General features: G+C 40.3%; 3 protein-coding genes across 6 annotated transcripts; all 3 read right to left on the bottom strand.

Annotated features, from left to right (window-relative positions):
• Positions 1 to 144: 144 nt before the first annotated feature.
• Positions 145 to 7,288, bottom strand: atf7b (activating transcription factor 7b). 3 transcript variants are annotated; one of them, XM_063474223.1, is made up of 12 exons: positions 6,996 to 7,288; positions 5,999 to 6,060; positions 5,659 to 5,755; positions 5,384 to 5,511; positions 5,161 to 5,286; positions 4,914 to 5,071; positions 3,651 to 3,747; positions 3,410 to 3,529; positions 3,134 to 3,283; positions 2,501 to 2,674; positions 2,260 to 2,365; positions 145 to 2,113 (listed from the first exon to the last, which is right to left on the bottom strand). In XM_063474223.1, exons 2-12 carry the CDS (start codon positions 6,044 to 6,046, stop codon positions 1,884 to 1,886), a joined length of 1,434 nt encoding a protein of 477 aa, XP_063330293.1. In that variant the 5' UTR covers positions 6,047 to 6,060; positions 6,996 to 7,288; the 3' UTR covers positions 145 to 1,883. The 3 variants fall into 3 exon arrangements, with proteins under 3 accessions (XP_063330293.1, XP_063330292.1, XP_063330294.1); XM_063474222.1 differs by having other exon boundaries at positions 2,501 to 2,689; positions 6,996 to 7,285; XM_063474224.2 differs by having other exon boundaries at positions 2,034 to 2,140; positions 2,501 to 2,689; positions 6,996 to 7,285.
• Positions 7,289 to 7,613: 325 nt separating this feature from the next.
• Positions 7,614 to 18,187, bottom strand: larp4ab (La ribonucleoprotein 4Ab). 2 transcript variants are annotated; one of them, XM_063474220.1, is made up of 15 exons: positions 17,660 to 18,187; positions 15,983 to 16,121; positions 14,654 to 14,879; positions 14,043 to 14,179; positions 13,498 to 13,601; positions 13,100 to 13,210; positions 12,797 to 12,850; positions 12,015 to 12,242; positions 11,680 to 11,783; positions 11,087 to 11,248; positions 10,906 to 10,957; positions 10,623 to 10,784; positions 10,411 to 10,529; positions 10,139 to 10,316; positions 7,614 to 10,003 (listed from the first exon to the last, which is right to left on the bottom strand). In XM_063474220.1, exons 1-15 carry the CDS (start codon positions 17,660 to 17,662, stop codon positions 9,635 to 9,637), a joined length of 2,148 nt encoding a protein of 715 aa, XP_063330290.1. In that variant the 5' UTR covers positions 17,663 to 18,187; the 3' UTR covers positions 7,614 to 9,634. The 2 variants fall into 2 exon arrangements, with proteins under 2 accessions (XP_063330290.1, XP_063330289.1); XM_063474219.1 differs by lacking the exon at positions 17,660 to 18,187 and having other exon boundaries at positions 15,983 to 16,127.
• Positions 18,188 to 19,219: 1,032 nt separating this feature from the next.
• pfdn5 (prefoldin 5) lies at positions 19,220 to 22,882 on the bottom strand. Its single transcript, XM_063473077.1, has 6 exons — positions 22,753 to 22,882; positions 22,412 to 22,514; positions 21,555 to 21,586; positions 21,363 to 21,437; positions 21,151 to 21,256; positions 19,220 to 19,512 (listed from the first exon to the last, which is right to left on the bottom strand). The coding sequence occupies exons 1-6, from the start codon at positions 22,816 to 22,818 to the stop codon at positions 19,430 to 19,432; spliced, it is 465 nt and encodes a 154-aa protein (XP_063329147.1). The 5' UTR covers positions 22,819 to 22,882; the 3' UTR covers positions 19,220 to 19,429.
• Between the last annotated feature and the right edge of the window lie 1,692 nt (positions 22,883 to 24,574).

The raw sequence follows: 24,574 nt of genomic DNA, 5'->3' as shown, positions 1-24,574 counted from the left end.
CCCCCCCCCCAAAAAAAGTGGAAATTTTTATGCCATTGTTTCATCAGCTGCACCCAAAAAGATGCTATAAGTTTAATGAAAAATGACTTGCAGGCTTAAAAGCAGCTTACTTTTAACCCCAACATACTATTACTGAAGCACAAATCAGGTTCATTAATTTATTTTTATTATTTGCTCAAGACAACTTATTCATTAGTTGAGACTGTACACAAATAATGTATCCCATCTTGAGGCCTGAGTAAACTCCTTCCAAGACATTTTCCCATGTGGATTCACTGTCGCTAAACACTTAAAAACTGTCCTCTTTACAAATTAAGGGGAAGTACTATTACATGAATTGGGGTGGGGTGGGGGGGGGGGGGGGGGTGGTCTAACATACCCACAGAGCAAAAATAAACATCTTAAAACAAAGACATGTTATAAAAGAGCAACAGGGAGAGGGTCAATATGATAGTCTTGGAAGTACAATGCCATATAAAATAAGCTGCATTTTAAAACTTGCAATTAAAAAGAAGCACCGTGCACAAGTATTGAGTCTACTTCATTATACAAGACGGCTCGTCAAAAGGTGGAAAGCACACAAGACCAGGACACCTGTAACTCTCTAAAAATGCACACTAATCACAAATCTCATTCACTCAAGAATACTTATCTTCACATTTGCTTTGGTCACCTCATAACTTTAGCTTTTAAAACTCGACCAAACAACCACCACCCCCTCAGCAGCTGGGCTACACATGTCAGCTAAATGCAAGAACATCGATATTCAATAGAAAAATATATTGCACTAGTCTTTCCTCAACTGAAATGCATGGGTACTGGAGTTTAAAAATCTACGTATGATTATCATTTAAAGGCCGTCTGAAGGATCAAACTTTTCAAGTGTGTTACATTAGGACCGAGGATGGAATCCTTACAACGATTTTTGCATTGATAACAATGTTAGAGAACCGAAAAATAACATGAAAACAGTGAATAGGATGAATCACAAACAGTGGTAATCTTCACCCTTAAATACTCCATGCAGTCAATAGGGTTTCATACACAGGACTAACATGTCATCCATTCTGAATGGGTTAAAATACATGATTTAAAAAAAAAAGAAAAAAAAGTGTCAGGCACACAATCACAGGGTAAACAGTGTACACCATCTACAATTTGGTTTGCTAAGAACTCAGCTGACTAAAGCGACAAGTGTATTAACTCAAAACTGAAAGAACAGGTTGAAAACAAAACAATAGAAACACTTTCCAGGCTACTGCTCACTGCATTCAGCTCTCCTCAGACTTTCACTGCATTAGCAAAACATTATCTGACTAACATATCAGGCATAAAAAATCTTTTCTTACACATGAAAAATACAAGATATTTTACAGAAAAAGTGTCAGCCTGGGAAGGACAAAAAAAAAGAAAAAAAAGAACTCATCACAACCAGTGTGTAGGAAGAAGGTGGACTGCAGTGGCTTTGTGAAAGGAAGTTACAAAAAAACGATGTTTCTGATGCAATGATTTTCCATTCAGATTTTTCTTCTCGAGCCTTTAAACCTTTCCCAAGTGTCAGAACTGAACAAGAACTTACCCCAAACCCTGCAGAGTGAGTGTCTGACGTGTAATTCATATTTACATAGAGAGAGCGACGAAGCTTCAATGAAAAAGGGAGCCTGCTTGGAGTGGAGGGCTGATGGAGGCACTGTGCCGCGTCTTTGTGTGATTATCGGCGACTGTGAGGGAATTGGGTGGGCGTGGAAGTGGATCTTAGTTTTGGGGTGTGGGTTGGAAGGGGAGGGGGATTTGAGGGCAGGTTCCTCTTTTCAGAAATCTTTGCACGAGTCCGACTTCCGAATGCCACTCGAGTTCATTCTGGTCTATTAAGTGTCTGCGGATCATCTCGGGGCGGACTGCGGCTGCGTTGCCATGACAACCCCTGCAGCCTGGCCCGATCCCATGCCGGCCAAGACCGACATGGCCACCGCCTCTGCAGCCCGCACGCTCAGCCCGTTGATGGTGGCCCCCGGACTTGTTGCCGAGGGCGACGGCACGTGCTGAATGACTGCCGCCGGGGAGCCGATGGGTTCAGTGGAAGTATCCCTGGAGGTTTCCTCTCCTCCTGCAGCTACAGACAGAGAGAGCAACATTCACCCTTAGAGAGGTGAGCGAGTAAAAATAATGCATTAGATGGGATGAGGTGACAGATGAATCCTGGCACAAGTGACACAGTACAAGAAGTCTGATGGTCAGTTCATTATCTCAACTGGTTACCTAATAAAGCTGCCTTCTTCTGCATAATAGTGACAGGGCAGTCCTTGTGGGCCAGGAGAAGCTGCTTCAGCTGTGCCACCTCATTCCTCAGATGGGTTACTTCATTCTGACAGCAGCACAAAAAGAAATACAGTACATAAATCATTCCCATCATGCCCCGTTCTTACCATATCACCACAGAAACCCATTTATGACCGCCAGGGTGTTTACATGCTTGATGTACGCCCTGGAGACGACTCACTGTGAGGGAGACGTTCATGTTGGCCAGATCTTCTGCTTTTTTCTCCAGAGAGTTCACCCACAGCTTCCGCTTTTGCCTGCAGCGGGAAGCAGCTGCCCGATTCCTTTCCAGAAAACGCTGCCTCCTCTCGTCAGGGTCCATCTCTGCTGCTCGCCGCCGCCTGCCCCCTGTTGGCTGAGCAGGGGACACCTGGAGAATGAGGAGGGGGTAAAAGTTGGCTACTTGTAAACCCAAATGTGATCAGTAAGTGGGGGAAAACAGAACAACTGCATAAGGAACTCCTGACATTTAACAGGGGTAAAAATTCAGGAGTAGCAGACAATTTGGTGCCCTTGACTGTCAAATTAAAGAATCCAAACCAAAACACACTAAATCCAGTGCTCATGCTTGACTTAAACTGACTCAGCCTTTATTTTGCATACATGAGCACAAATTTTGGACAAGCCTGACATTCTGCTAAATTTTTCTCTTTGATGCCATCAATAATGTGAAAACTACAGCTGTTAGTATTGAGTCTCATTTAGCTTTTTGAGGGAACATTCAAAGGTTTTCCTTCATCACATACATTTAACAGTCTATAGTCCTAGGTGTGCTCTAGGACCACATAACTTGTATGATATGTGCACTACCTACCTGTGGTTGGGCAGGTGATGGTGCATCAGAGTTTTGAGAGGGCTGCTGGCTTTGTTCCTGTCGCTGTGGAACAGCAGGGATGGATCCTGACCCTCCACCGATGCTATCTTGTGCTCCTGGGCCCTGATGAGTTAGAGCTGCCTTCAACCGCTAAAAAGACACAGAGACAACACCCAGGTCATGTAAAAGTTTTATAAATGTCATTCGTTTGTTTATGTAAATGAAATGTTTAGCCAGCAGCCTACAAAATGATGAAAGTACAACTGATGGTCTCACCATCTTTGCCTCAGAGTGAAGAGTATAGCCAGATGGGGAGGATGAACCACTGCTAGCGCCTCCAACAGGCGGTCCTGGAATCCCAGGGATGTTAGGCACTGTGTTCACTGGCCTCGCAAGCTCCACATATCAATGAATATCCATAAAGTGGAAGAGAGGGAAAAACCAAAAGGATATGTTAAAATTCCATCCCAAGTACAATTTGTTGTATAGTTTTTCATTTTTCTGGAAAATATCTTACAGATATAACTGAGGTCATCTGCACAGGACTGGGCAAGAGAGGAACTGCCTGCCCATTAGGGAGGTGCCTCACCAGTGGATACGAGCCTGTGGGAGAGCTGTTGGCCAGATTAGACATTTGTAAATAGGTGCTTCTCCACTGTGTTCCCACTTATAGAGCAGAGATCAGGCTTACAGTGTTTCACTTTTCCGATGAACACTTCTTCATGAGTTAACTGTACAGAGCTTACACAAGCAGCATGAAGATGTGACTCAAAAGTTCTCAAAGGTAAGCTTGACTTGAGGAACAAGGAAGTCTGGAGAATCGGAGTGGTACAGAGCTGCAGCTCTCCAACACCTGCCTCAATTTCCATAGTAGATCAAGACACATACGATGACAGTAACCATACTTTTTTAGGAAATTAAAAAACAAAAAGATGCTTTCTGTTATCCTTTCTGGACACATTACTGCACCATGAGCTTCACCGATTAGTGTTTTTATTTGACCTTCCACAGTAGACTTCATGTAGTAATAGATATTCACCTCCCTCTAATTTTAAAAATTCACTCCTGCAGGTGTACCAGGTCTCTGTTGTAGCAACTGTTGCCTCTAAATTGAGTCTCAATCCCATGACAGGAAGGAGCCTAACTCCACTGTGTTGATCTGCGACTGAAGTCAGTAGTCCTTGTTCTACTCTGTGGATTCACTGCAAGCTGCAGGACCACTCTAACGAGCACATTCACGTGCTGCTACACTAAACTGTGGTACAACACAACGACTACAGCTGCTTACTGTAATCCAAGTCTACGGATAAGAGATTCGCTGAAGAGGCAGCTATATTTTTAAGTTTGGGGGGAGTGTCTCAAAAAAGTTTAAATATTGGTAGAGAAACAATTTGTTAAAAGAGAAAAAAAAGTGATGCTTTCTTTTGCACAAAAAAACAAAACAAAAACAAAAAACTGCAACAGCTTTACAATGGCCATAAATGATGGCTAATAAATAACAGACGCAGAGTCTAAAAGGCACTTTATGGTTCAATAAAAGCGACTGACAAATATAGACTTTCTAATTAATAGGAGCATATCTCCCCACCAGGTAAAAATCAAAGAGCCCCATCTTTGATTTCTGGTTGGACTGGATTACTGACTTTCTTGCTAGTTGGTCATGTGAAATTAGACCTATAATTTCTACATTTTACCAGCAGTTAATTCATTTTAAGTTTTACAAATTGTCAGCATGGTCCACAAACAGTAAAGCAAACCACAGCAACCTAAATTATTTTACCCAAGCTGTCTGTTGGAGGGTGGAGCTTGTGTGATGACGGAGGTTGGAGATGGCAACGTGGGGTGTAGTGAGTCATTACTCATGTGAAGGGGAAGAGAACCAGGACGCACAATAGTTGGAGTGGGAGCAGAGCTTGCCACGGGCTTTGTGTAGATCTCCTGTTAATAAATTAAGCAATGTAACTATTTTTGTGTCCCCATCATTTTTACCTGCGTGCAAGGACAGCAAATTACAACACAGCTCTCACCCTAGAGTCTCTGCTGTTTTCTGACATGCTGGACGAGGAATCAGGAGTTCCAGGAGGAGAAGAATCGACTTGTAAGGGCCCCTCATCCTCATCTTTGACTTCAGATGGTGTTTGTAAAGATGCGGCCTTGAAGACCAAAAGCAAAGATGAGAAGATGAAAGCCTTCAGATTTTATCTCGAAACCAGCACACCGCTTGATCTACAGTAACCCTGTCTTTCTCACCGGGTTTTTCGTCCTCTGATCATCTTCCTGCGTTTTGCAAAACTCTTGCTCGAAGGAGGTGGCCAGCTCATTGAACAAACCGACCTCCTCACAGTTCTTCAGAAAACGTGTGGGAGTGGGGGTTTGGTCTGCCAAAAAACAAAAAAACTGTCAGTATTACGGGACAAAAATATCACCTTCAGACACAGACTATTATATACAATTCATCTATTCAGAGCACTGACCACCTCCTCAGCACAGATTAATTTAACAAAGACAAATGGCGATGCCATTACCTGCAATGATAACAGAGTCTGTCCTGGCAGGACCAAATTTTAATGTCATTTCATGCTTGTGTTTGTGTACTGACAGGTGATCTTCATTTGTGAATCTCTGCAAAAGACACCACACATGACATTTAAGGAATATCAAGACAGTTTTAATCCTGATGCGAGATTAATAACGCCTGGTTTCCACTATTAAAGCAATGTTTCATCATACATTACACTGCACCTTATCAGCAATCGTAATTGGTGAGCTAAGCTGGGTTCAGTTAATAACAAGAGAATAAAAAAAAGCAGAGATTCAGACTCCTATGGCTGTTTAGAGTTAGAGGTATGTCTTAAGAAATCATACCTGCCCACATCCTGGGGCAGTGCATACAAAGGGCCGGTCATCCGCCATCTCAGACAAATGATCTGTAAAAGAAAGCAACAAACACAGCAATGTCATCTAATTTATTAGGCGATAAACCAGCTGATGCTCAGGTTCCCAAGACATATTACATAAGGGCACCAGATATGTTACTACCAAATGTTCTTAACCTACAGCATCAGCTTGAGTGTCATGGAGCTGATAAGAACTACAATCTAAATCGTCATAATTTACACGTGCCTGCTCATCTGTCACCAAAATCACAACAACATCTGGATAGGAGGGACACAGGCCGAAGACTGTGGGCCTGTTTTGAGCATTTCTTTAGACTCGGTTGGGTATAATGTTGGACTAGCGTTCAACGATGAGGCAGCAAGAGCCAAAGCACCTCACCATGCAACCTCCACTTAGCAGCATCGAGTCACTGGCGTTGGCTATTAGCGCTGTCGATGTAGTCCGGCTATGTAGTTAGCTATTAGACATGGGTTACAGACTGTGGACAGGACACACAGGTTACCAATCCATTACTGGTTAGCTATGACTTAATGAGAAATGGGCCGCAAGGTAGCACATCCACATTGCTAAGCACGTGAAATACTGTTTTCCACAACCTGACATACGTGTCATTATAGCGAACATGGAAGCTAACATTGAACAAACTCATTCCAAATATCAGAAGGCGCGGCACGTCTAGCAAATAAAGCTGTTTAGTGCAAGTACAATCCCCTAGCTGAGCTCATGCTAAGTGCTAATGGAAGCTTCGTTAGCTTGCCTTAAGTTACACTAACACGTCCGCCAACTTAGTAGCTAGCATTACACGTTAGCACGCTAATGCTAAATAGTGCCCATATACCAAGCCACGACTGTATGAGCGCGGTGCATGCCTTATGAATATCCAGACACACATATACACACACATTTTTTTTTTCTTTAAATGACGATTTACATTACATTTTACTAAAATATGCCCTAAACTTACCCCACGTTTAGACTGCCTCTTCACTCCCCCCCTCCCAGCTCCGGACAGCGCTGCTGTGCTGCTGCTTGGCCGTTGTTGACACTCTTGACACTTCCATTACCCAAATACCGCGAGAGAACTTGGAAGAGTTATTACGTAACAGGATTTCTCTGTGCGGGAGGGATCGTAGATTTTACACGAAATAAGATTGATATTATATGAATCATTACATATTCCCCGACTTATCTCAATGTGCCGTTATGTCAACTCTACATATATTATATTCCGCTGTGTTCGCGTCAACTACCAGCGAAAGCTATGAACACACCCACTGAAGACTAAGCCAAACGCGCCTACAGCAGTTACATAATGTTTATTTCCGGATGTTTACTTGGCAGATGGCATGTTGAAATCCTTGAACAGATTTTGTTTTCTGGCTTAAGACACAAAAAACCAAAACCAATTTTAAAAAATAAACCTTTATTTTTTTTTGAATACATCAAGCTACTATAACTCAGCGTATAAACCAATGTACTCCGAAAAATGTCCAGCCCATTTAATTAAAAAAAAAAAAAAAAAAAAAAAAAAAAAAAATCAGGATTCGCACAAGATTGAAATTGTTTTGGTAAGTAAAAAAAAAAAAAAAAAAAAAAAAAAAAATGCACACAGAGCAAGTCCTACAGAATGAACTGAAACTTTTGCCTCAAAATGAGGTGGTTTTGTGAACTTTATCACGTTCAGTATGACAAGTTTACACCCTTTACAGCATTTTTACAATGAAATTAAATCCCATTAAGGCACTAGGAGTTTAGTTTGATAACTCCTTATAGTCTAAAACAGCGGTCCCCAACCCCCGGGCCTCGGACCGGTACCGGTCCGTGAGTCGTTAGGTAGCGGGCCGCGAGAGTTGAGGCTCAGGTGTGAAATGTATGATTTTCAGGGTTTTTAATCGGTTTTCAGCGTTATTTTGTTATCGTTTTTATCGTTAACTCGGTTTTCCTGGGTCTTTTCACGTGTGTTATGAATAAATCTTCTTTTTTCGGTACCGGTACTAGTTTTATTTTGTTGTATTTATCCGCGACACCTTAAAGGCCGGTCCGTGAAAATATTGTCGGGCATAAACCGGTCCGTGGCGCAAAAAAGGTTGGGGACCGCTGCTCTAAAACACAAGCAGTGTCAGTCAGCTGCACACTTTAAAAAAAAAAACAACAACAAAAAACCCAGTATAAACTACTGATTACTACAGTGTACAGCCTGTCTTGTAAATTCCCTGTTAACATCTTAAATTACTCATCTCTTTTAACCATATTTAAGAAAATCTAAGTACAAGTTGAAAAATCCATCCCAATACCCTTCTGTCATTTGCAACTGAAAGATATTCATTGTCGAGCCACAAGCTGCATTACAGATCAGAACCTAACTGCTAATAAACATTAGTCTACACACCAATTCATCAATATTACAAACACTGAATAACATGTAGTCAACGCTAACAATATAAAATACACTACCATGTGGACAAACGAAAACTGAATTTGCATACACAAAATAACATACATGTTAAAATCATTTGAAAAAAATGGTTTGAGATCCACAGCTACATTCATCATTTTGATAGCACGTGTGATTCAAGCAATAAAAATGCTACTTTTGAGTGAAAACATTCAACATTGAGGGGAAAATTTCTGCTCCCTGTCCCTCAGGCCATTCATAATATTTTAGCAGTAAAGAGGGTTCACTGACAAAGACTTGAGTCAGCATGACTGTTCCACTTCAACAATCTGAAACTATGAAGGAACCACAAACACCAAATTACTACAATAACCTAGTTAGCTGGATTATTTACCTAATCCCAGTGTACACTGGTTTTGTGAAATAGAAACCAAAGTTAGCTGAAAAAAACCCTTTTTAGTTGTACTTTACAAAGCAGATGCCAACATTACCAAGATCTGGTCAAACACACTTTCCTGCCTACGTCCACCAACCATTAGCACTGATAGAATAATTAGATATTTATAATTTATGAAAAAGAAAAAGTTTTGTAAAGTCTAGTAAAAATGACATAAGCAGATCTGCTCCACTTATTCCAATGTTAGTGGTATTGATCCAATATTTGCGCCACAAAGGAAAAGTATTGCAAAACACAAAACCCAACAAGTATTATAAGTTCAAGACAAGATTCACTAGTCGTAGAACAAGTGTCTACAAACATTTCTACAAATATTGCTACTCTTACTTTTCAAAAGTTCAACCCACTCTGAAGCTGAACATGTCAAGTCCATGGATAACTGACAATAGATACTAGTTTTTCAGATTACTTGTTAATTACATGTTTAAAAAAAAAAAAGAGATACAAGGTCTCATATTTTCTAAACCACAGATGTAGATGCCACAAATTCAACAAATGTACAGGGACATCCTCATATCAGATCGTGATACTACTTTCAGCAAAGTATGCTTCATCACCGCGAACCCTGCGATTCCATCTATGACGACATTTTCCAAAAAGGAAAATCTATTTACAATTTTTCAAATAATTTCAGGCCTGCAGTAATCTAAAGAGATGTGACGAACTCATGAAATATAGGCATCTGTCTTTATATATTACATATGTACATATATTCTTTTCTGTTTTCAGTTCATTTTTCCCCACCCTTTGGTTACTTTGGTGAACTTGGAGGGATATTCTGTTCTTTCCCACTGCGTCTGGCTGCCCGCTGTGGTGAAAATCGTTTCCCAGTGTTCAGGCCCTTCTGATGTTCCCGAATCTTCTGCCCTGGCTCTCGGACTCTGGCTTGGCCACTTCCCCCTCTGAAGGAGCGCAGTGGTTGCCGAGGAGGCCGTTTATCTCCACGTTTCTCTGCAGTTTGTCGGCCATTGGGACGAGGCTCCTCCACCCTGTTTACCTTAAGCTCTTGCAGGGGTTGGCTGTCTGAAGAGGTGGGGGTGGAGGGAGAGGGCATCTGTGCTGGCAGCGGTTCTTTGGCCAGCTTCTGGCACACCTCTGCATAACTGAGCTTTTTTAGACCCTGGTGAAAGAACAGGGAGCCACAGTTTAAAAAAATAAAACAAAAAACCAAGATGACAAAACACGCTGAGTTTGGGGAGTTGTAAGCTGATGTTACAAGACAATATAATGTGATAATCAGCACAAAAGTCCTTACCGGTTCTGATGTTGGAGATGTGGGAGGCGATGAAGGTGTTTCGGTAGAAAGAGCCTGGCTGCAGGTGGAGGGAGCATGTTCTGAAGGTGATTGTGTGTGAGCTTGTGCGGATGAGGAGACATTTTCCTTTGTTACAGGAGCTTCAGTTTTATCCTCTTCCTTTACTACAAGAGAATCACTAAATGTATACAAAAAAAGTAAGGGATAAGTGAATTGTTGAAGACTCAATACCTTTGTTATTCACTGATGTATTAGCCTGAAGCAAATGTTACCTTGAGACTGGTGGAGTGGTTGTTTGTGTGGACTCAACAGCAGGTTTAGGTGGAATTACAGGATCAGGTTTGTTTACAGGACCTTCTGCGATGTTTGTGGGAACATCTTTGCTGACAGACTGTAATGACAATTAAATTTGTGCATTTATATTTTACCTTGTTTTGTAAAGAGTCTTAAGGATAGAAAGCACCAGGAGAGGCAACATATTCACCTTGTTTGTCACCTTCAGGCCACGCACAATATCAGAAAGGCGCATCTCAGGGACACTTTCCTCCTGCATACTGACCACAGATCCTGGCAGAGGTGGAAAATTGGAGGCTGCCAGGTCAAACTTTGGATGCGATGCCTTGGCCTCCGGTACAGGGACGGGCTTCTACATTGAATGAAGAAGTAAAATTCAATATATTAAAAAGCAGCACACCAAGACACTGTAGAACACAGTCCTGGCAGTCAACTTCTTAAATAAAGAGCACGAAAAGAGGAAACCGACTGACCGTTGCCTGCTCATCTTCCCTTTTTCTCCTTGTGCTTCTATTGGGGCCTCTTCTATAAAAACAAACAAACAAACAAAACAAAACAAAAAAAACCCAACAACAACATACCATTAGACTGCCACATCAGATTGGAAACTGTTTTAGTGTTAACAGGGGTAAGTGTAGGATAATACTAACTCACCTGCCCCGTCCAGACCCGCTCATATCTTTAAGGTTGAAGGAGGCCAGAGAGATCAGCTGTTGTGTTTGCAGGACCTGTGGACCAGACACACCATCCAACTGGTTCCTTGGAGCAAAAGAAGAGTGCACATCTCCAGGCCTGGGATGATCTTTTAAATGATTTCTAGGTGCACACAAAAAAATTACAAGTTTTAGTACAGAAATCAAGCGCTACCACAAAAGCACAGTTTGACAGGATTGTACACGTTTTATTAACAAAGAGTGAACACAAGAGCAATGCAAGAAAGCTCATCTTTATTGGTTTGCAAATGACAATAACAGAGGAAACTGACAGTACTCTTTTTTTTTCTTTGTTTTTTAAAGAAAAAAAAGTTTCAGTCCTGAAGCAAAATAATGGACTCCGGAAGGACTGGTACCAAACTGCGTTCCAGTTAAGTTAATGCTAGCATTAACATCCGCAGAAAGTATTTTACCAAGTTCAAAGTCCTTAATTACTTAAATTAAAGCTTACAACAAACACTGCCAGCACCTGATGGTAACTTCAAGTCTGCACTGATCTAATAAACTAAAAGTTTGTATCATAACTGTACATACCGGTTCCTGGTCATAGCAGCATGTGTGTTGACGGAGCTTGAGTTAGCTTTGTAGTTCCCGGAACTGCTGTAACCATTCATATATCCACTGTTGGGGAAAGGTGCCTGCATATCACCAAACAGGAAAAATCATTACAAATGTAACTCAAAAAAAACAAAAAACAAACAAACAAAAAAAAACCCCCTCTGATACTCTAATATTAACTTTGAGTTTACAGAGCTTATAATTATTAGTTACAATGGAGACTGCCATTAATTTGAACAGCATTAAAAACATTAAAATAAATAACATAGCAGCTTTAAGGGACATTCTGAATAGTATATTAAGGTTCTCACCAGTGGTGTTTCAAAATAAGGCACGCTTGATGGCTGAGGATTCCAGGAGGGAGACACAATAGGATAAACAGGATATTGCTGCTGAGGGCTGTACATCGACTGCATGTACACTGGAGCACTTGAGTCATACGGGGCCTGCAGCGGAGCATGTTGACTGTACACACCTGAATCCTGGACGCTACAGAAGCCATTCTTGCCAAAGAATGTATTAATGGCCTTAATGCGGGCCTGCAGGGAAAATGAGAGAATCAATATCGATACAACTTTTCCACAGGACCCATATAGCTCTACTGTCCTTAGTCCCCTCAGATCTCATAATCTCACGGTCATTAGGCCATAAAACACTGCACCGACTAGGAGGAAAGAAAGGTGTTGAGGAGGGGAAGGAGTATAAAAGAAAAATAAGGGAGAAAGGAACAGCATAGAAACAGACACAGATTTTAAGAAAGCTAGTGAAAGGTTCCACCCAGCTAGCCACAGTGCATATGGGTCCTTCCAAGCGCGATACTGATCATCACTGGGGCTTAAACAGGACCATCAACAAATCACTGTGTCATTTGCTCCATCAGATAAAAGAGCAGGGCACACGATGTCATAACAAAGTCCAGCAAAAATATCACTGATAGAAAATCTTTTTTTAAAGCCCTAAAAAAATAATAAAAAAAAAAAAAAAAATCCCCATTCTTGCTTATCAAGTGGAACACAAAGCGTAGCAGGCTCCATACATCTATAACCTAGAACAAGCAGTGACTGAGGTAGAAATAAAAACATGGGTTACTCACCATGATTGGTTTCCCTTGGAACATTTTAACTTCCTCTCTTAGGTATCTGTAAGCCTGAGGGCAAGAAAAGAAAACAGTGTAAAGAAAATGTGGTAGAAACTCTCTCTCCTTTAATGCAGAACCTTAGTGAAACATATGAAAAGATCAAAAAGTACTGCATCTGCTTGGTAGCGAGATTTAGCAATTTTAAGTTAAATATGCCAGGTAATAATAGAATATTTAACTGGTTGTATAAACCTAAAATTGTACAACCAGTTTAAAAATAAGTAAAAGTAGCTTGTGGTAATTCATAAGGGGACGTACCTGTAGTGCATCCATGTCTGACTGAAAAGTTATGTACCAGTTGCTGTTGTGCGCAAACTCAACACTTAACAGTTTCGGGCAGTGTTCGCTCTTAAAAAGAGCCTCTACTTCCTGTGAGAGGAACACAACATGAAACATTTTGACCTAAAACAGACCATTCCATCACTCTCCACAAGTCAGCATGCCAAGTCTGACCGAAAAGAAAAAGAGCTATCACTCAGCTACAGCATACACACTACCACACAATATTTTAATCATCTAAAGCTGACTTGACAATAGTTATCACAATTTATGCAAGCACAATCAGTTTGCAGCCCTCGTTTGTAGATTTTACTATTCAGTCAGACAGTGTGGGGTTACAGAGCAATATTTTATTAGCATGTAGGAATCGTCTTTACCTCAACTGGGGTAGTCTCTGGCACTTCTCTTAGAATAATGATGCAGCGACTGTGGTTTGGTCGAACCTTCTTCCCAGTTTCATCAACTTGCACCATGGGGGAGGCTTATTAAAAAAATTTAAAAATTATTTTCCTAAATCTTCACAGTGCAGCTGAAGACAACTGAAATATCCCATTTATGTAATAGCTATGAAAGACTTTTGCTCCACTGTAGCCAATTTAAAGTTGGTAGACACTGAATAATCTTATTTATGATGTGGTAAATTAACCACACACTAATCAGAGTAAAACAAAAGTAATGTAATGAAGTGTAATGAAGCAAATTCTTTCAAGTATGTAATGCGTTACTTTTTAAAAAGTAACAATGGGCACTTTAAGTAGTAAACTAGGTAATTGTATTTACCTAATAAATAAAAAGTCTTACATTAAATCTTCTATATTTGATAAAGCTGGAGCAGGTAGCAGTTTAAGAACTATTAGAGTTCAAAACTTTTAAAAGTATCAGCCTGTCTATGTGAAACAAAGATAAACAGAAGCACTTGTACCTCGCAGTACATCCAGAATGAGGTCCATGTCAGTGGTAAGAGCTTTAATGTTCTCCATACAAGCAAGTGTCCAAATGGGAACAAACTGATCACCATCCATCTGGGATATCAAGTAGAGGTCCTTTGAAAGATTCTCTCTGCAACACCCAAAACATTGGTCTCTCTGAGTTACAGCTTTTTCTTTGCAGTAATAGTAAAACACAAACATCAACCTTTCAACAACAAAAATGATGATGGTGGTTGGTGGTGGGGTTGCTGTTAAATCATTTACATTAGTGTAAGAAAGCCATTTATTAAGCACTTTTGTGTTAGACATTGTCCAATTTAACACGTCACTATAAAATAATTTTAAAAAGAAGTTTTATTCAATAAGTTTGCAAATACTAAGACATTTCAGAACATTAAATCACTACCGACCTGAATTATTGTTTGTGCAGCTGAATCAAGATGAAAACCGCAGTTAAGCCAAATTAGAAACTTCAGACACCAATGACTCAATATAAGAATATACTCCAATTAAAAGTTACATGGCTTCTTACAGTTATGAAACAAAGTAAATTCAGTAATTACTGCTGTCCCATTAAGGCAACAATACATTATACATAACTCACCTGGAAAAGAAGAACTCGAGACGTTCCTTTAAAGACTGTCTCAAACTCTCTTCGGACATCGGCTGCACCTCAGATGCATTATCTATGGTGGATTCGCACTGTGGGTCAAAGCCTAAATACCCCTGGTCAGATGGACTGATGTCATTCACAGGGGTATACTCAGCAGTGCTGTCCACGTTTTCACTGTAGCATCCTTTACCTCCTGAAGAGGGAACATCTGAGTAATCTAAGAGAAAACAGTAGCCAAGTGATAAGTGTCACATTCAATAAAGTAGTACACAACAGGACTGAGTGCACCTTTGTGCAATCTCACTAAAAATGTTTCATTATTTCAAATATTACAAGTGCAAGGTTTCATCCTATGGAGATATATTTTTTGAGGACTACACTGAAACTATAAAGGGCTATAAACTATAACCCTGTGGCCCCTTAACATCGAAATGAGAGATAAGCAAACTCTAATCCAAGAGATTTCCAATTAGTTCAACTACATGCATGTAAAATGACATGCGAATATGTGAACTCCAAATTGTGGATCAACTGCCAGTGAAATTCAAACATCTGATTATAAGACTTTAGCAGAAAAGGCTACAGAAAAATGGGTGATGACAATCGGTACAGTAATCAATACGTATAAATGAGTCAAAGCATCAGCAACACAATATCTGTCTTCTTAAAATGACAGAGTGTACCACTTGCACAATCTAAGTGATGAAATTAGATGGGCCAGTGTTTCAGACTTGCCAAAGGGCTTATTAAAGGAAATGACTGTTTCTCTGTCTGCTTGAGAAGTGTCAAGGACAATACAGAACTCAACCTTCATGTGTCTTCCAGGGGGGTGGGGAATAAAAACAAAGCAAAACTTCATTGGCCTTCAACACAAAACTGCAAGACCAAACTTTGCTAAACAATATGAACCTGATAAATACAGGAGCACACTAACAAAAAACCCCCAATCTCATTCATGAAAAACCATCAACTTTTGTTGCACTCAGGTCCTACTGTTTAGTCAGCATTTTCAGTTTAGTGAACCTGAACACTTTTAATTCATTCAATCCTCACTGTGCAACATTTATGTCATAACTGTTGATACTATAATACACAAAACAAGGTTTGTCATGTTTGCATTTACTGCATACTCCCATGGACAAGAGAAGCAACCTCAACCATTTCCTCATAACATCTCTAGCTGCAATTTTACTATACATGTCTATACTTGCCACACATCAACTCCCTATTTTTTAACACTGTACTAGAGCAAGTGAGAACGTTTGGTTTTAGTGTTGTACCATATAAGAGGAACTAACTTTTTCTTCCCTGCAAACATACCTTCGGTCATTTCAGCAGGAGGAGGGCAGGTATTGAGCCATGGAGCATTGTCCATCTCCTCGGGACTCTCACTCTGTTGGGCAGGGATCTCCTGCCACACTTTGGCATTGGGGTTCAGGCCCGCTCCCTTTGTGGTAACCTGCATGATCATTAAAAGAGACAGAATAAACAGCTTTTTCCTTCAAACATTACACTTTAACATAATTGCATACAGTTGGTAGGTCAGCAACTAATTTCTGAGAAACATGCATCAATCATAAAGTGGTATTCAAATATGTCACTCAAAGTGGAGTGAAAGTAAGAGTGGAAGAATTGTAGCAAGAGTAAATGTAATTTTTAAAAATGAGATTGTGTACAGCCTTGTATAGTGTGAAAACATGTATATTACTGAATAAAGAGATTACTTTAGTGTTGTACTTACTGCACTGTGGTCTTAATTCATATTTTTGATTTGATTTTTTTAAATATATGTACTGGAGTTTAAAAAAACAAATTGAATGAGTCATGATGAGTCTCAAGTGTCAAAAAACATTTGTGTGCCATATGTCAAGTCAACCAACAAGACAGGTCAGTCAAGATCCTAAATAGACATTCAAAGCTAATTTAGCATTATACATCAGAGCCAATCCAATGAATGAACTCTGTTCATTAGCGATCCTTTAATCCAGCTTTGCAAATGTGTCGACTCTTCACACATATTCACCGGAGCCCTGAAGTAGTACTACTAAAGCTTTGACACGCATACGCACGTAAGCGCCAGCTGAATTTTCATTGGCTTGCTTATCACCATTGTTCCGCCTCTCAGTCGCTTACATGCACCCGTACATGGCGCAGACCCGCCTCAAGGCAGCATGACTCGAATAAGGCAGTTTGATCTGTCATCCATTGTAAAATCTCGAGTGTGCAATATTTAGAGTAGCTACACACTACTAGAATCTTATTTTCAATCCAATCTGCTATCCAACACTGTATTACAAAAGCAGCAGGTCTGGGTTTACAGTGAAACACTAGAAGTACTTTGAGGGTCGAGAAGAGCACATGGCACCGACATGCCCGAGCGCTTTCAAACACGTAGTGATATTCACTGTGTTCATTTAAAGTTCGCTTAAATAAGTCTCCCTCTGGATAAAATGGGTGTCATCGATCATCATTACCCCTGCTGTACGTGTTTTTATATTTTCACAATGAACGTCGCATAGTGCTATGACCTTTATCACGGGCTATTCAGCTACAGTGGTGCTAACGTTTAACACAAATCACGTGCCATATTTACTACACGTGTAATCCAACTTTAAAACGCACACCGAGTGTAACTCGTAAAGCAGCAACACCAAGTCAACGAGTTCGTAAATACGTGTTTGCCGAATAGGGTCTTTGGTTGGTGTCCTACCGTAACGTTGCCATATGTAACAAGTGACACCACCATGTTTCGCTAACTCCCGCACACGACACCGGCTACACTTCGTACTGCTAAACTAAGCTAATGTGTTTGACAGGTTAAAATGCAAGAGAAGTGCTTGTGTGGAATGAGAAACGTAAAGACAAAGTGTAGTGTAATCAAAGAAAAAGCACACAAGTATCTGAGAAACTTCACACAGCACGCGTGTGTGAAACGAGAGAAAGGACGCAAACAGGTTGCTGCTCGTTAGCTAGCAATAAGGCCTCGTCAAAACTCACCATGCTGATTTGATCTTCTCCGTATGTCCTCGTCAGTCGTGGGGAACCGATAGTTCAATTGTCGTGCGAAGTTTTCTATTAAATATCGTAAGTCGAAGTTGCTGATCTTGGTGTCTACGTTTAATTAACGTCTCTCCTAACAACTGCGGCAGTACGGTTAAACGACAGCTCGCGCTCCAGTTCCAAAGGCACGTCCGCGCGCACGACAACTTTGAGATCTTTTATCTTTAAGACACCGAAAACTTTTTTCGCTATATTTTTTTTTAACAAGCACTATCCATTTTACGCATCAATTTCTTCCATTCAGATCCTCATGCCGCAGATAAACTTCGCTACGCTCCTCCAGCATGTGACAGTTACGTCCTCTACCTTCAACCGACCGTCCCGACAGGCTGCACTCCGCCTCCACGGCAACAGCAGCGCAGCATAGCAACCATCTGTGACCTCAGGACACCGAGTACTGCCAAACAGCCTTGAATTAGCTTTGGAAAGAGCCAGTCCAATAAGTTTGAGTTGTCGCAGTAGGAAAAGTAAAAGCAAGGAGAGTTTTAAAAATGTGAACTGTGAGAGCATGCAGTTCGGACAAAACTGGGTTACCGGGCGAAGTTCACCTAAACAGTAATTAGTGGGCGGAACTTGACCCGGTGCTGCTCCAGCACGACAATACTGATGAAATCATGTCGATTGAATCAGCGCAGCTCTCATAAAACCCGCACATGTGATTTCACTTTTGGCTGATTAAATCTGCTTTTCAATCGCGATCAGACAACTGTGGAGGAGTGACAAGATTAGATCATTAAAAAAAACTGCCATTAATTACAAAGTGAAATAATTTAATATAAATAAGTTATCTATTCATTTAATTTGACATTTAATAAGCTAGTTCCAATTTTATTTAATGGTGTCATATTACTTTTTTTTTTTTTTTTTTTTTTTTTTTAGGGCATTTGTGGCCTTCTACAGTGACCTTGCAATTTATGTATGGCACTGCCCACCTTCAGCCTGAAGGATTATTGGGGTCAAAGTCTCATGATCACTTTGTAAAGCTAAGCACATGGCCGTCGGGAGAAGCTGTAGTTTACTCTGAAACAATCAAAATGTCCTGTAGAGGTCACTGTTTTTGAGATTTACCTCAGTCAAACTTATTACAGGGAGTTCGTTTACCACAGTCTTTCAAAAGCAACACAATTTACACAACACTATGTGATTAGTGGATTACTGATTACCCAACCTGTGCAATAAGTCAAAATCCCTGCTAACACCTGAAACACTGCAACACAGAAACAATGATCACCGTCTGCCTTTTAAAGCCCTGCAAGCTTCATTTTAACTCAACCCCTTATAAACCCCAGCTAAACAAGTCAGAAAGGATGGCGCAGCCCCTCTGAATTTAATTAACCAGAATAAATAAAAACATGGGAGTGGGAGTGCAGCGTCTTGTAAGTAGTACCAAAGTAGAGTCCATTAGTGCATTTTTACAATCTTCAGTCTTACAAACAAAACAGCTGTCCTTATTGACTTTCACTGATAAACACAATAACACAAACACTTCAATGTTCATTGAATCCACAGTGACCTCTTTAATAATCAAACATGCTGGACACCCAATTTAATTTAAAATTGACCAAGCGCATATGGCTGCTTTACAATAACAACAGGCTACTTGTAATATACTTGAAACAAGGTTTGTGCTCGTCAGATTGAAGCATGTTTTCTCAACACAAACTAAAAAATCCTCCCGCTCATAAGGAGTTCAAACAGCTGTTCTTATTATGCCTTGGTGGTCCCCATTTGTGAGGCTTGTTGGCTCTGTTGTAACTGCTGGATCTTCATGTTCATTACTTCAATTACAGCTGCAAAAAAGAAGACAAGTATAATATAAATCCAACGTTGCTATCGATTACATTACATAACAACATTTTCCAATATGCACTAATACCCATCTTTTGTAATGGCATGGACACTGGAAATTACCGTTATTCTTTAATGTTAAAGACTCAACACACGGCTTCATAAAAAAACCCAAAAAAAACACAGTCATGGTTCATATGTCCACTGATCAAACATTTACTGTCCCAGAAAAAGCATATTTAGTTTCTTTATATACTGCTAGTTTAATCAATAAAAATATACATAAAATTCTTGCTAGATTAATAATTTATATTAACCAAATCCCAAAGAATAGTAACTAAAGTGACATTTGGCCCCTCCTTAGGTTCACCCCTGCATAGTGCAGGAATTGCATTGCAATACAGACAGCAGGGAGGGGCAGGAAATGTGCCAAATTTAAAGATTGAGCAGTTCATAAGCATACAAATGACTTTCAGTTGAGCTGTTTCTTAATTTAGCATGCTGTTCCTGTTGGATGGGAGAGGCTGAAAACATTGCTTTTCTTCACATTTGAACTATTCACTCAGGTGATTTGATGAACGACTTTTATTGTATTTTAGCTCTATTACCCTTCATAGCTAACTCAAAATAACCCTTGAAACTCTTTTCTGAGTGGTTTCTGTCATATGTAATTCCTGACTATTAGAACAAAATGAGTGTGTTTGAATCAAACGTTAGTGAGGGGGTTTCTGCCCCTAGTTACCCCTGGATAAACCCGAATACTATTCTAATGGTTGTTGAACCACATCTTCATTGATAAATGCCAAGGTATAAAGTCGTTACTAACCCAACAACACTAACATGCTGTTTTATATAACTTACACATGGGTTAAATCACCCAGCATTAGTGTACTAGGTTGAGGGTACAGGCGAAGTCATCAAATGTCATCTTTATAGGTTAATTCATCAAAATTCATATTAGCTAGCTATGCTGAAAGCTACTTAAGTATTTAGTTTACTACTCTTTAGTGTATAAAACAAAAACTGTACTGTAAAAAAGCCAAGGCTAAACGAACTAAAAAAAAACAGACAGAATGAGGACGAGTATGATGCCTGGCACAGACACAGTGAAGATGTGGGGGAGTTATGTTGCATTGCAAACTTATTATCCAATGAACAACACACCACATGAGTGGACATGGATTTTTAGCTGACATCATCTTCACCTTGTAAGTCTGTGTTTTTGTCAGTGATGATAAAATGTGTTTATGAAGACACCTTCTGTACTGGGAACAACTGCAAAGGCACTATGAGTAATTAGGTTGTTATTTGGCACAATCTGTCACCACAACAGTATCACAACTCTGCAAGATACACACATGAAGCTTTGTCGATGAGATCAAAATGAAGGTAAAGTTTAAAGACTGAGGTTCAATCCATTCAAAAAGAGTCGACATGAATGTGGTGAAAATAATCATAATTGCTGTCGTCTAATTTTTAGGATAATTTCATTTTAATTGAAGAAAAAAAAAAGTTCAGAAACATGCATGTCATTGAATAAAATAAGTATTTCATCCCCCTTCAACCCAGCCAGAATTCTGACTCATACAGTGCTTAATATGAACCAGTATAATGATGGTGCACCGAGATAAGGAAGTTACCTTGTTTCATGGCATGCTTTTCCTGTAGGGCTGGCTGAATTTTCTCTATCTGCTTTGTAAGGAAGTCTATTTTGCGCTTAAAGAATGCCTTTGAGTCTTCCACGTTCTGCAGAGACAAAAAGGAGAAATTTCAACACAACTCAAACACATTTAAAACATTTCGTTTCATTATAATCCATTCATGGCTTTTCAAATTGCAATTTTTTTTTTACCTTTTCAACATAGTATCCTGTCCCCACATCCACTAAAACGTGTTCCACATCATTTAATGTCCCGGGGACATACATCTGAGTAACAGGAATGTCAAGGACAAACATGCACAGCTCAAGATAACCATGACTTAATTTAAAGCACATCATACAACACAGCAAAACACTTACTGTCCAGTGCAAACAAAAGGATACAGAACTGGTAAGAGGCACAAGGAGTTCTTTTCCTATATGAGAGAGGAGAAAGGAGGAGGTAATAATAAATCAAATTAAGCCACAGATTTCCAGCAAACATTACTGAAAAAGCAGAATTCTGTTTTTGGCCAGAAATGGTCGTGGGGGGTGTCATAAGAACTAATAAGGTTGTAACAAGTGTCATTTTTAATGTGATGACTGGTTATATCATTAGAGTGTGACGCTGTGTCAGCAAAGCTGATATCGTACATATGAGCTCAGATCAGTGCCTCAGCCCTTCTGTGTTTTGCTCTTGCTTTTTTGTTTTGTTGAAACTGCGAAAGGGGTAATATCCACAAATTCAGTCATGTACACTATAATCCAGGATGTGTAGTTGATTTTTAATAGAGGGCGTCCTAGACCTTAGTTATTAAGAGTGGTTATTTGAGTTGCTGTTGTTCTTCCATCAGCTCAAAGCAGTCTGACCTTTCGACTCTGACATCAACATGGCATTCATTTTGGAAACTCTGGACATTTGTGGTATTTAAACTCCTCTACTCTTTACCGTTACATCCGTCTCTCTCACATTCACACTTGTGCTGACTTTCAAACATCTCTAGGCTCTCTTCCACCTGCTCCTCACTCTCACTACATAACATTTATCAGTTAACTGGCAAGTTAAAAGGGGAAGTAAATAAACAGGGTAGTAGCTGCTACTTTCATTTCATTTGAATACCGGTTCATCTAATATATAATAATACGAGTTATTGCCGATATAGTCAGTTTCACGCCTCTTGAGTGTTGAGATAAACATGTTTTTCAATCTACCAGAGGTGGACTGAATTAATAGGCTGTCAGAAGTTAAAATTATTACTCACCTTTATTGTTTTTGTTCAGGACATTCAAGCTATCTTTTGCCTCAACATACTTGGTCTGGACAACTTTGAGCTGACCTATCGAAGACGTCAAGAACTCAACTTCCTGCAAAAAGACACAACAACGTGTAGAAAGCAAGTGGCACACGGTTACCAACCAATGGTTTTATGTTTGACTTGATAAGGTGTGCCGACAACATCAACAACAATGGGTTTGCACTGTTAGCATCAGTGGTGCTAGCCGGCTGAATACCCGGGCCCGTTCTCAGCACGCTTAAAGCTCTGATTAGACCCCTTTATAAGGACACATTCCTCACACACACACGGACAAACTGGCACACTACCTGGTCTAGCTGGGTTTTCAGTCCCTCTAATTGAGGCAGGGAGAGGTCTGTCAGATTCACCGCCATGTTGGAAGCGTGATGCTAAGAGACCTTTAGCGATGCTGTTTCCGGGTTATGGGGCTGGACCGTCACTAGTCTGAAACATCGCCCCACTGCGGAGAAGTGAGGAAGTGAACCAGCTCCTTATGCCTCTTCACGGAGAAGTATGTGAGGCTGACAGATGGGTTCAAGTTTGAGCTGGGATAACATCAGGGATCTCACTGAGCCCCTTCTTGTTGACAATGGTGATCACTGACAGATGAGGTCAGGGAGGAGTTTCTGTGGACTATGATGTTTGCAGATGGCACCGATCTGTAGTGAGAGCAGGAAGAAAGGAAACGAGCCTGAAGAAATGAGGATATACTCAGGAGAGAAGAGGAATAAAAGTCAATAGAAGTAAGAAAGAATACATATGTGTGAATGAGAGAGGCAGAGAGGTGCAGAGGTAGTGAAAGTAGAAGTTTAAATACCTGCAGTCAACCATCTGAAGCAATGGACAGTGCGCAAGAGAGGTGAAGAAGAGTGTGCAGGCAGGGTGGAGCCAAGTGTCCAGGGTGATTTGTGACAGAAGGATATCAGCGAGTGTGAAAGGGAAGGTTTACAAGGTGGTAGTGAGACATGCTATGATGTACAGTTTGGAGATAGCTGCACTGACTAAAACACAGCAGTCCGAATTGGAGGTGGCAGAGTCGAAGATGAACTGAAGACGCTTCTTGGATAAAAGAAGAAATGTCTTCAAGCAAGTCCAGATGCTTTTTTTTCCCCAAGCACCATAGACTACGATGACTTGGATGACTGAGAACCTTCACAGACAATCGAAGATGTAGTTTTCAGTGGGAGAGATCAGGATGGAAAGGCTTAGTAATGAGTACACAGAGGGAATAGCAGTTTGGTGAGGTAAAGCTGAGATGGTTTAGACCTGTGAAAAGGGGAGATGGCAGATGTATCAGACAAAGGATCTTGAAGATGGAACTGCCAAGCAGCAGGAGAAGAGAAAGGCAACAGAAAATATTCATGGATGTAGTTAAGGATGGTATGCAGAGGGTTTGTGTGACAGAGGATTCCAGGGATAGAGTGTGATGCAGGCAGATGATCTGCTTTCAATCTGCTCAGGCCAAAAGAAGAAGAAAAATATTGCTGGATATAGGCCCTATATAAAATTTATTTTTTGTGCTTGTGACAAAATAAAACTAAAACTGCAAGAGCACCCAGAAAGTGTGGACATCCACCAACTGCTGTTAAAAACTAATAATTTATTCCAAAGAAATAACACCATGCATGACCCATGGGTGCAAAGTTCAAAACAGTGACTAAAAAAAAAAAAAAAAAATTCAGCAGTGATACGAGAAGATGGGCTATGGGGGGCTCCTTTCTGAAGACATTTTTCATGTCAAACACTTTTATACTGTTACTATTCTCTTTTTGGATTGGTTTAAGGTAGAGAGCTTTATGTAAATATGTCAGGTACCACAGGCACCAGGTTCAATGTACACTCATTGGCCACTTTATTAAATAAACATTGCTAGTACTGGGTTAGACCCTCCTTTTCCTTCAGAACTGCCTTCATTCTTCGTGGCATAGATTCAACAAGGTGCTGGAAACATTCCTCAGTAATGTTATTCCATTTAAACATAAAAGAATCACAGAGTTGCTGCAGATTTGTCCGCTGCACATCCATGATACCAATCTCCTGGTCAACCAACTCCCAAAGATTGAGATCTGATGATTGTGGAGACAGATCTGGGCTTCATGTCTTTACATAATTAACAGGGCACCGACAGAT

This window comes from Pelmatolapia mariae, linkage group LG5 (genome assembly GCF_036321145.2).
Source record: "Pelmatolapia mariae isolate MD_Pm_ZW linkage group LG5, Pm_UMD_F_2, whole genome shotgun sequence".
Lineage (NCBI taxonomy): Eukaryota > Metazoa > Chordata > Actinopteri > Cichliformes > Cichlidae > Pelmatolapia > Pelmatolapia mariae.
This window is presented reverse-complemented; position numbering and strand designations above follow the sequence as displayed.

What these genes read in the sequence shown, in the direction of transcription:
- atf7b (XM_063474222.1), bottom strand. Translation starts at nt 6,046, where the DNA reads ATGGCGGATGACCGGCCCTTTGTATGCACTGCCCCAGGATGTGGGCAG. An exon ending in AGACTCTGTTATCATTGCAG is followed by an intron (nt 5,512 to 5,658) that starts GTAATGGCATCG and finishes GTTTTTTGGCAG; the next exon opens with ACCAAACCCCCACTCCCACA. An exon ending in AGATGACCTCAGTTATATCT is followed by an intron (nt 3,530 to 3,650) that starts GTAAGATATTTT and finishes TGATATGTGGAG; the next exon opens with CTTGCGAGGCCAGTGAACAC.
- larp4ab (XM_063474219.1), bottom strand. Translation starts at nt 16,127, where the DNA reads ATGCAGGTTACCACAAAGGGAGCGGGCCTGAACCCCAATGCCAAAGTG. An exon ending in CAGAGACTACCCCAGTTGAG is followed by an intron (nt 13,211 to 13,497) that starts GTAAAGACGATT and finishes TTCCTCTCACAG; the next exon opens with GAAGTAGAGGCTCTTTTTAA. An exon ending in CATCTCCAACATCAGAACCG is followed by an intron (nt 10,004 to 10,138) that starts GTAAGGACTTTT and finishes TTCTTTCACCAG; the next exon opens with GGTCTAAAAAAGCTCAGTTA.
- pfdn5 (XM_063473077.1), bottom strand. Translation starts at nt 22,818, where the DNA reads ATGGCGGTGAATCTGACAGACCTCTCCCTGCCTCAATTAGAGGGACTG. An exon ending in CCTGAACAAAAACAATAAAG is followed by an intron (nt 21,587 to 22,411) that starts GTGAGTAATAAT and finishes TCTCTCATATAG; the next exon opens with GAAAAGAACTCCTTGTGCCT. An exon ending in AAAGCATGCCATGAAACAAG is followed by an intron (nt 19,513 to 21,150) that starts GTAACTTCCTTA and finishes TCTTTTTTGCAG; the next exon opens with CTGTAATTGAAGTAATGAAC.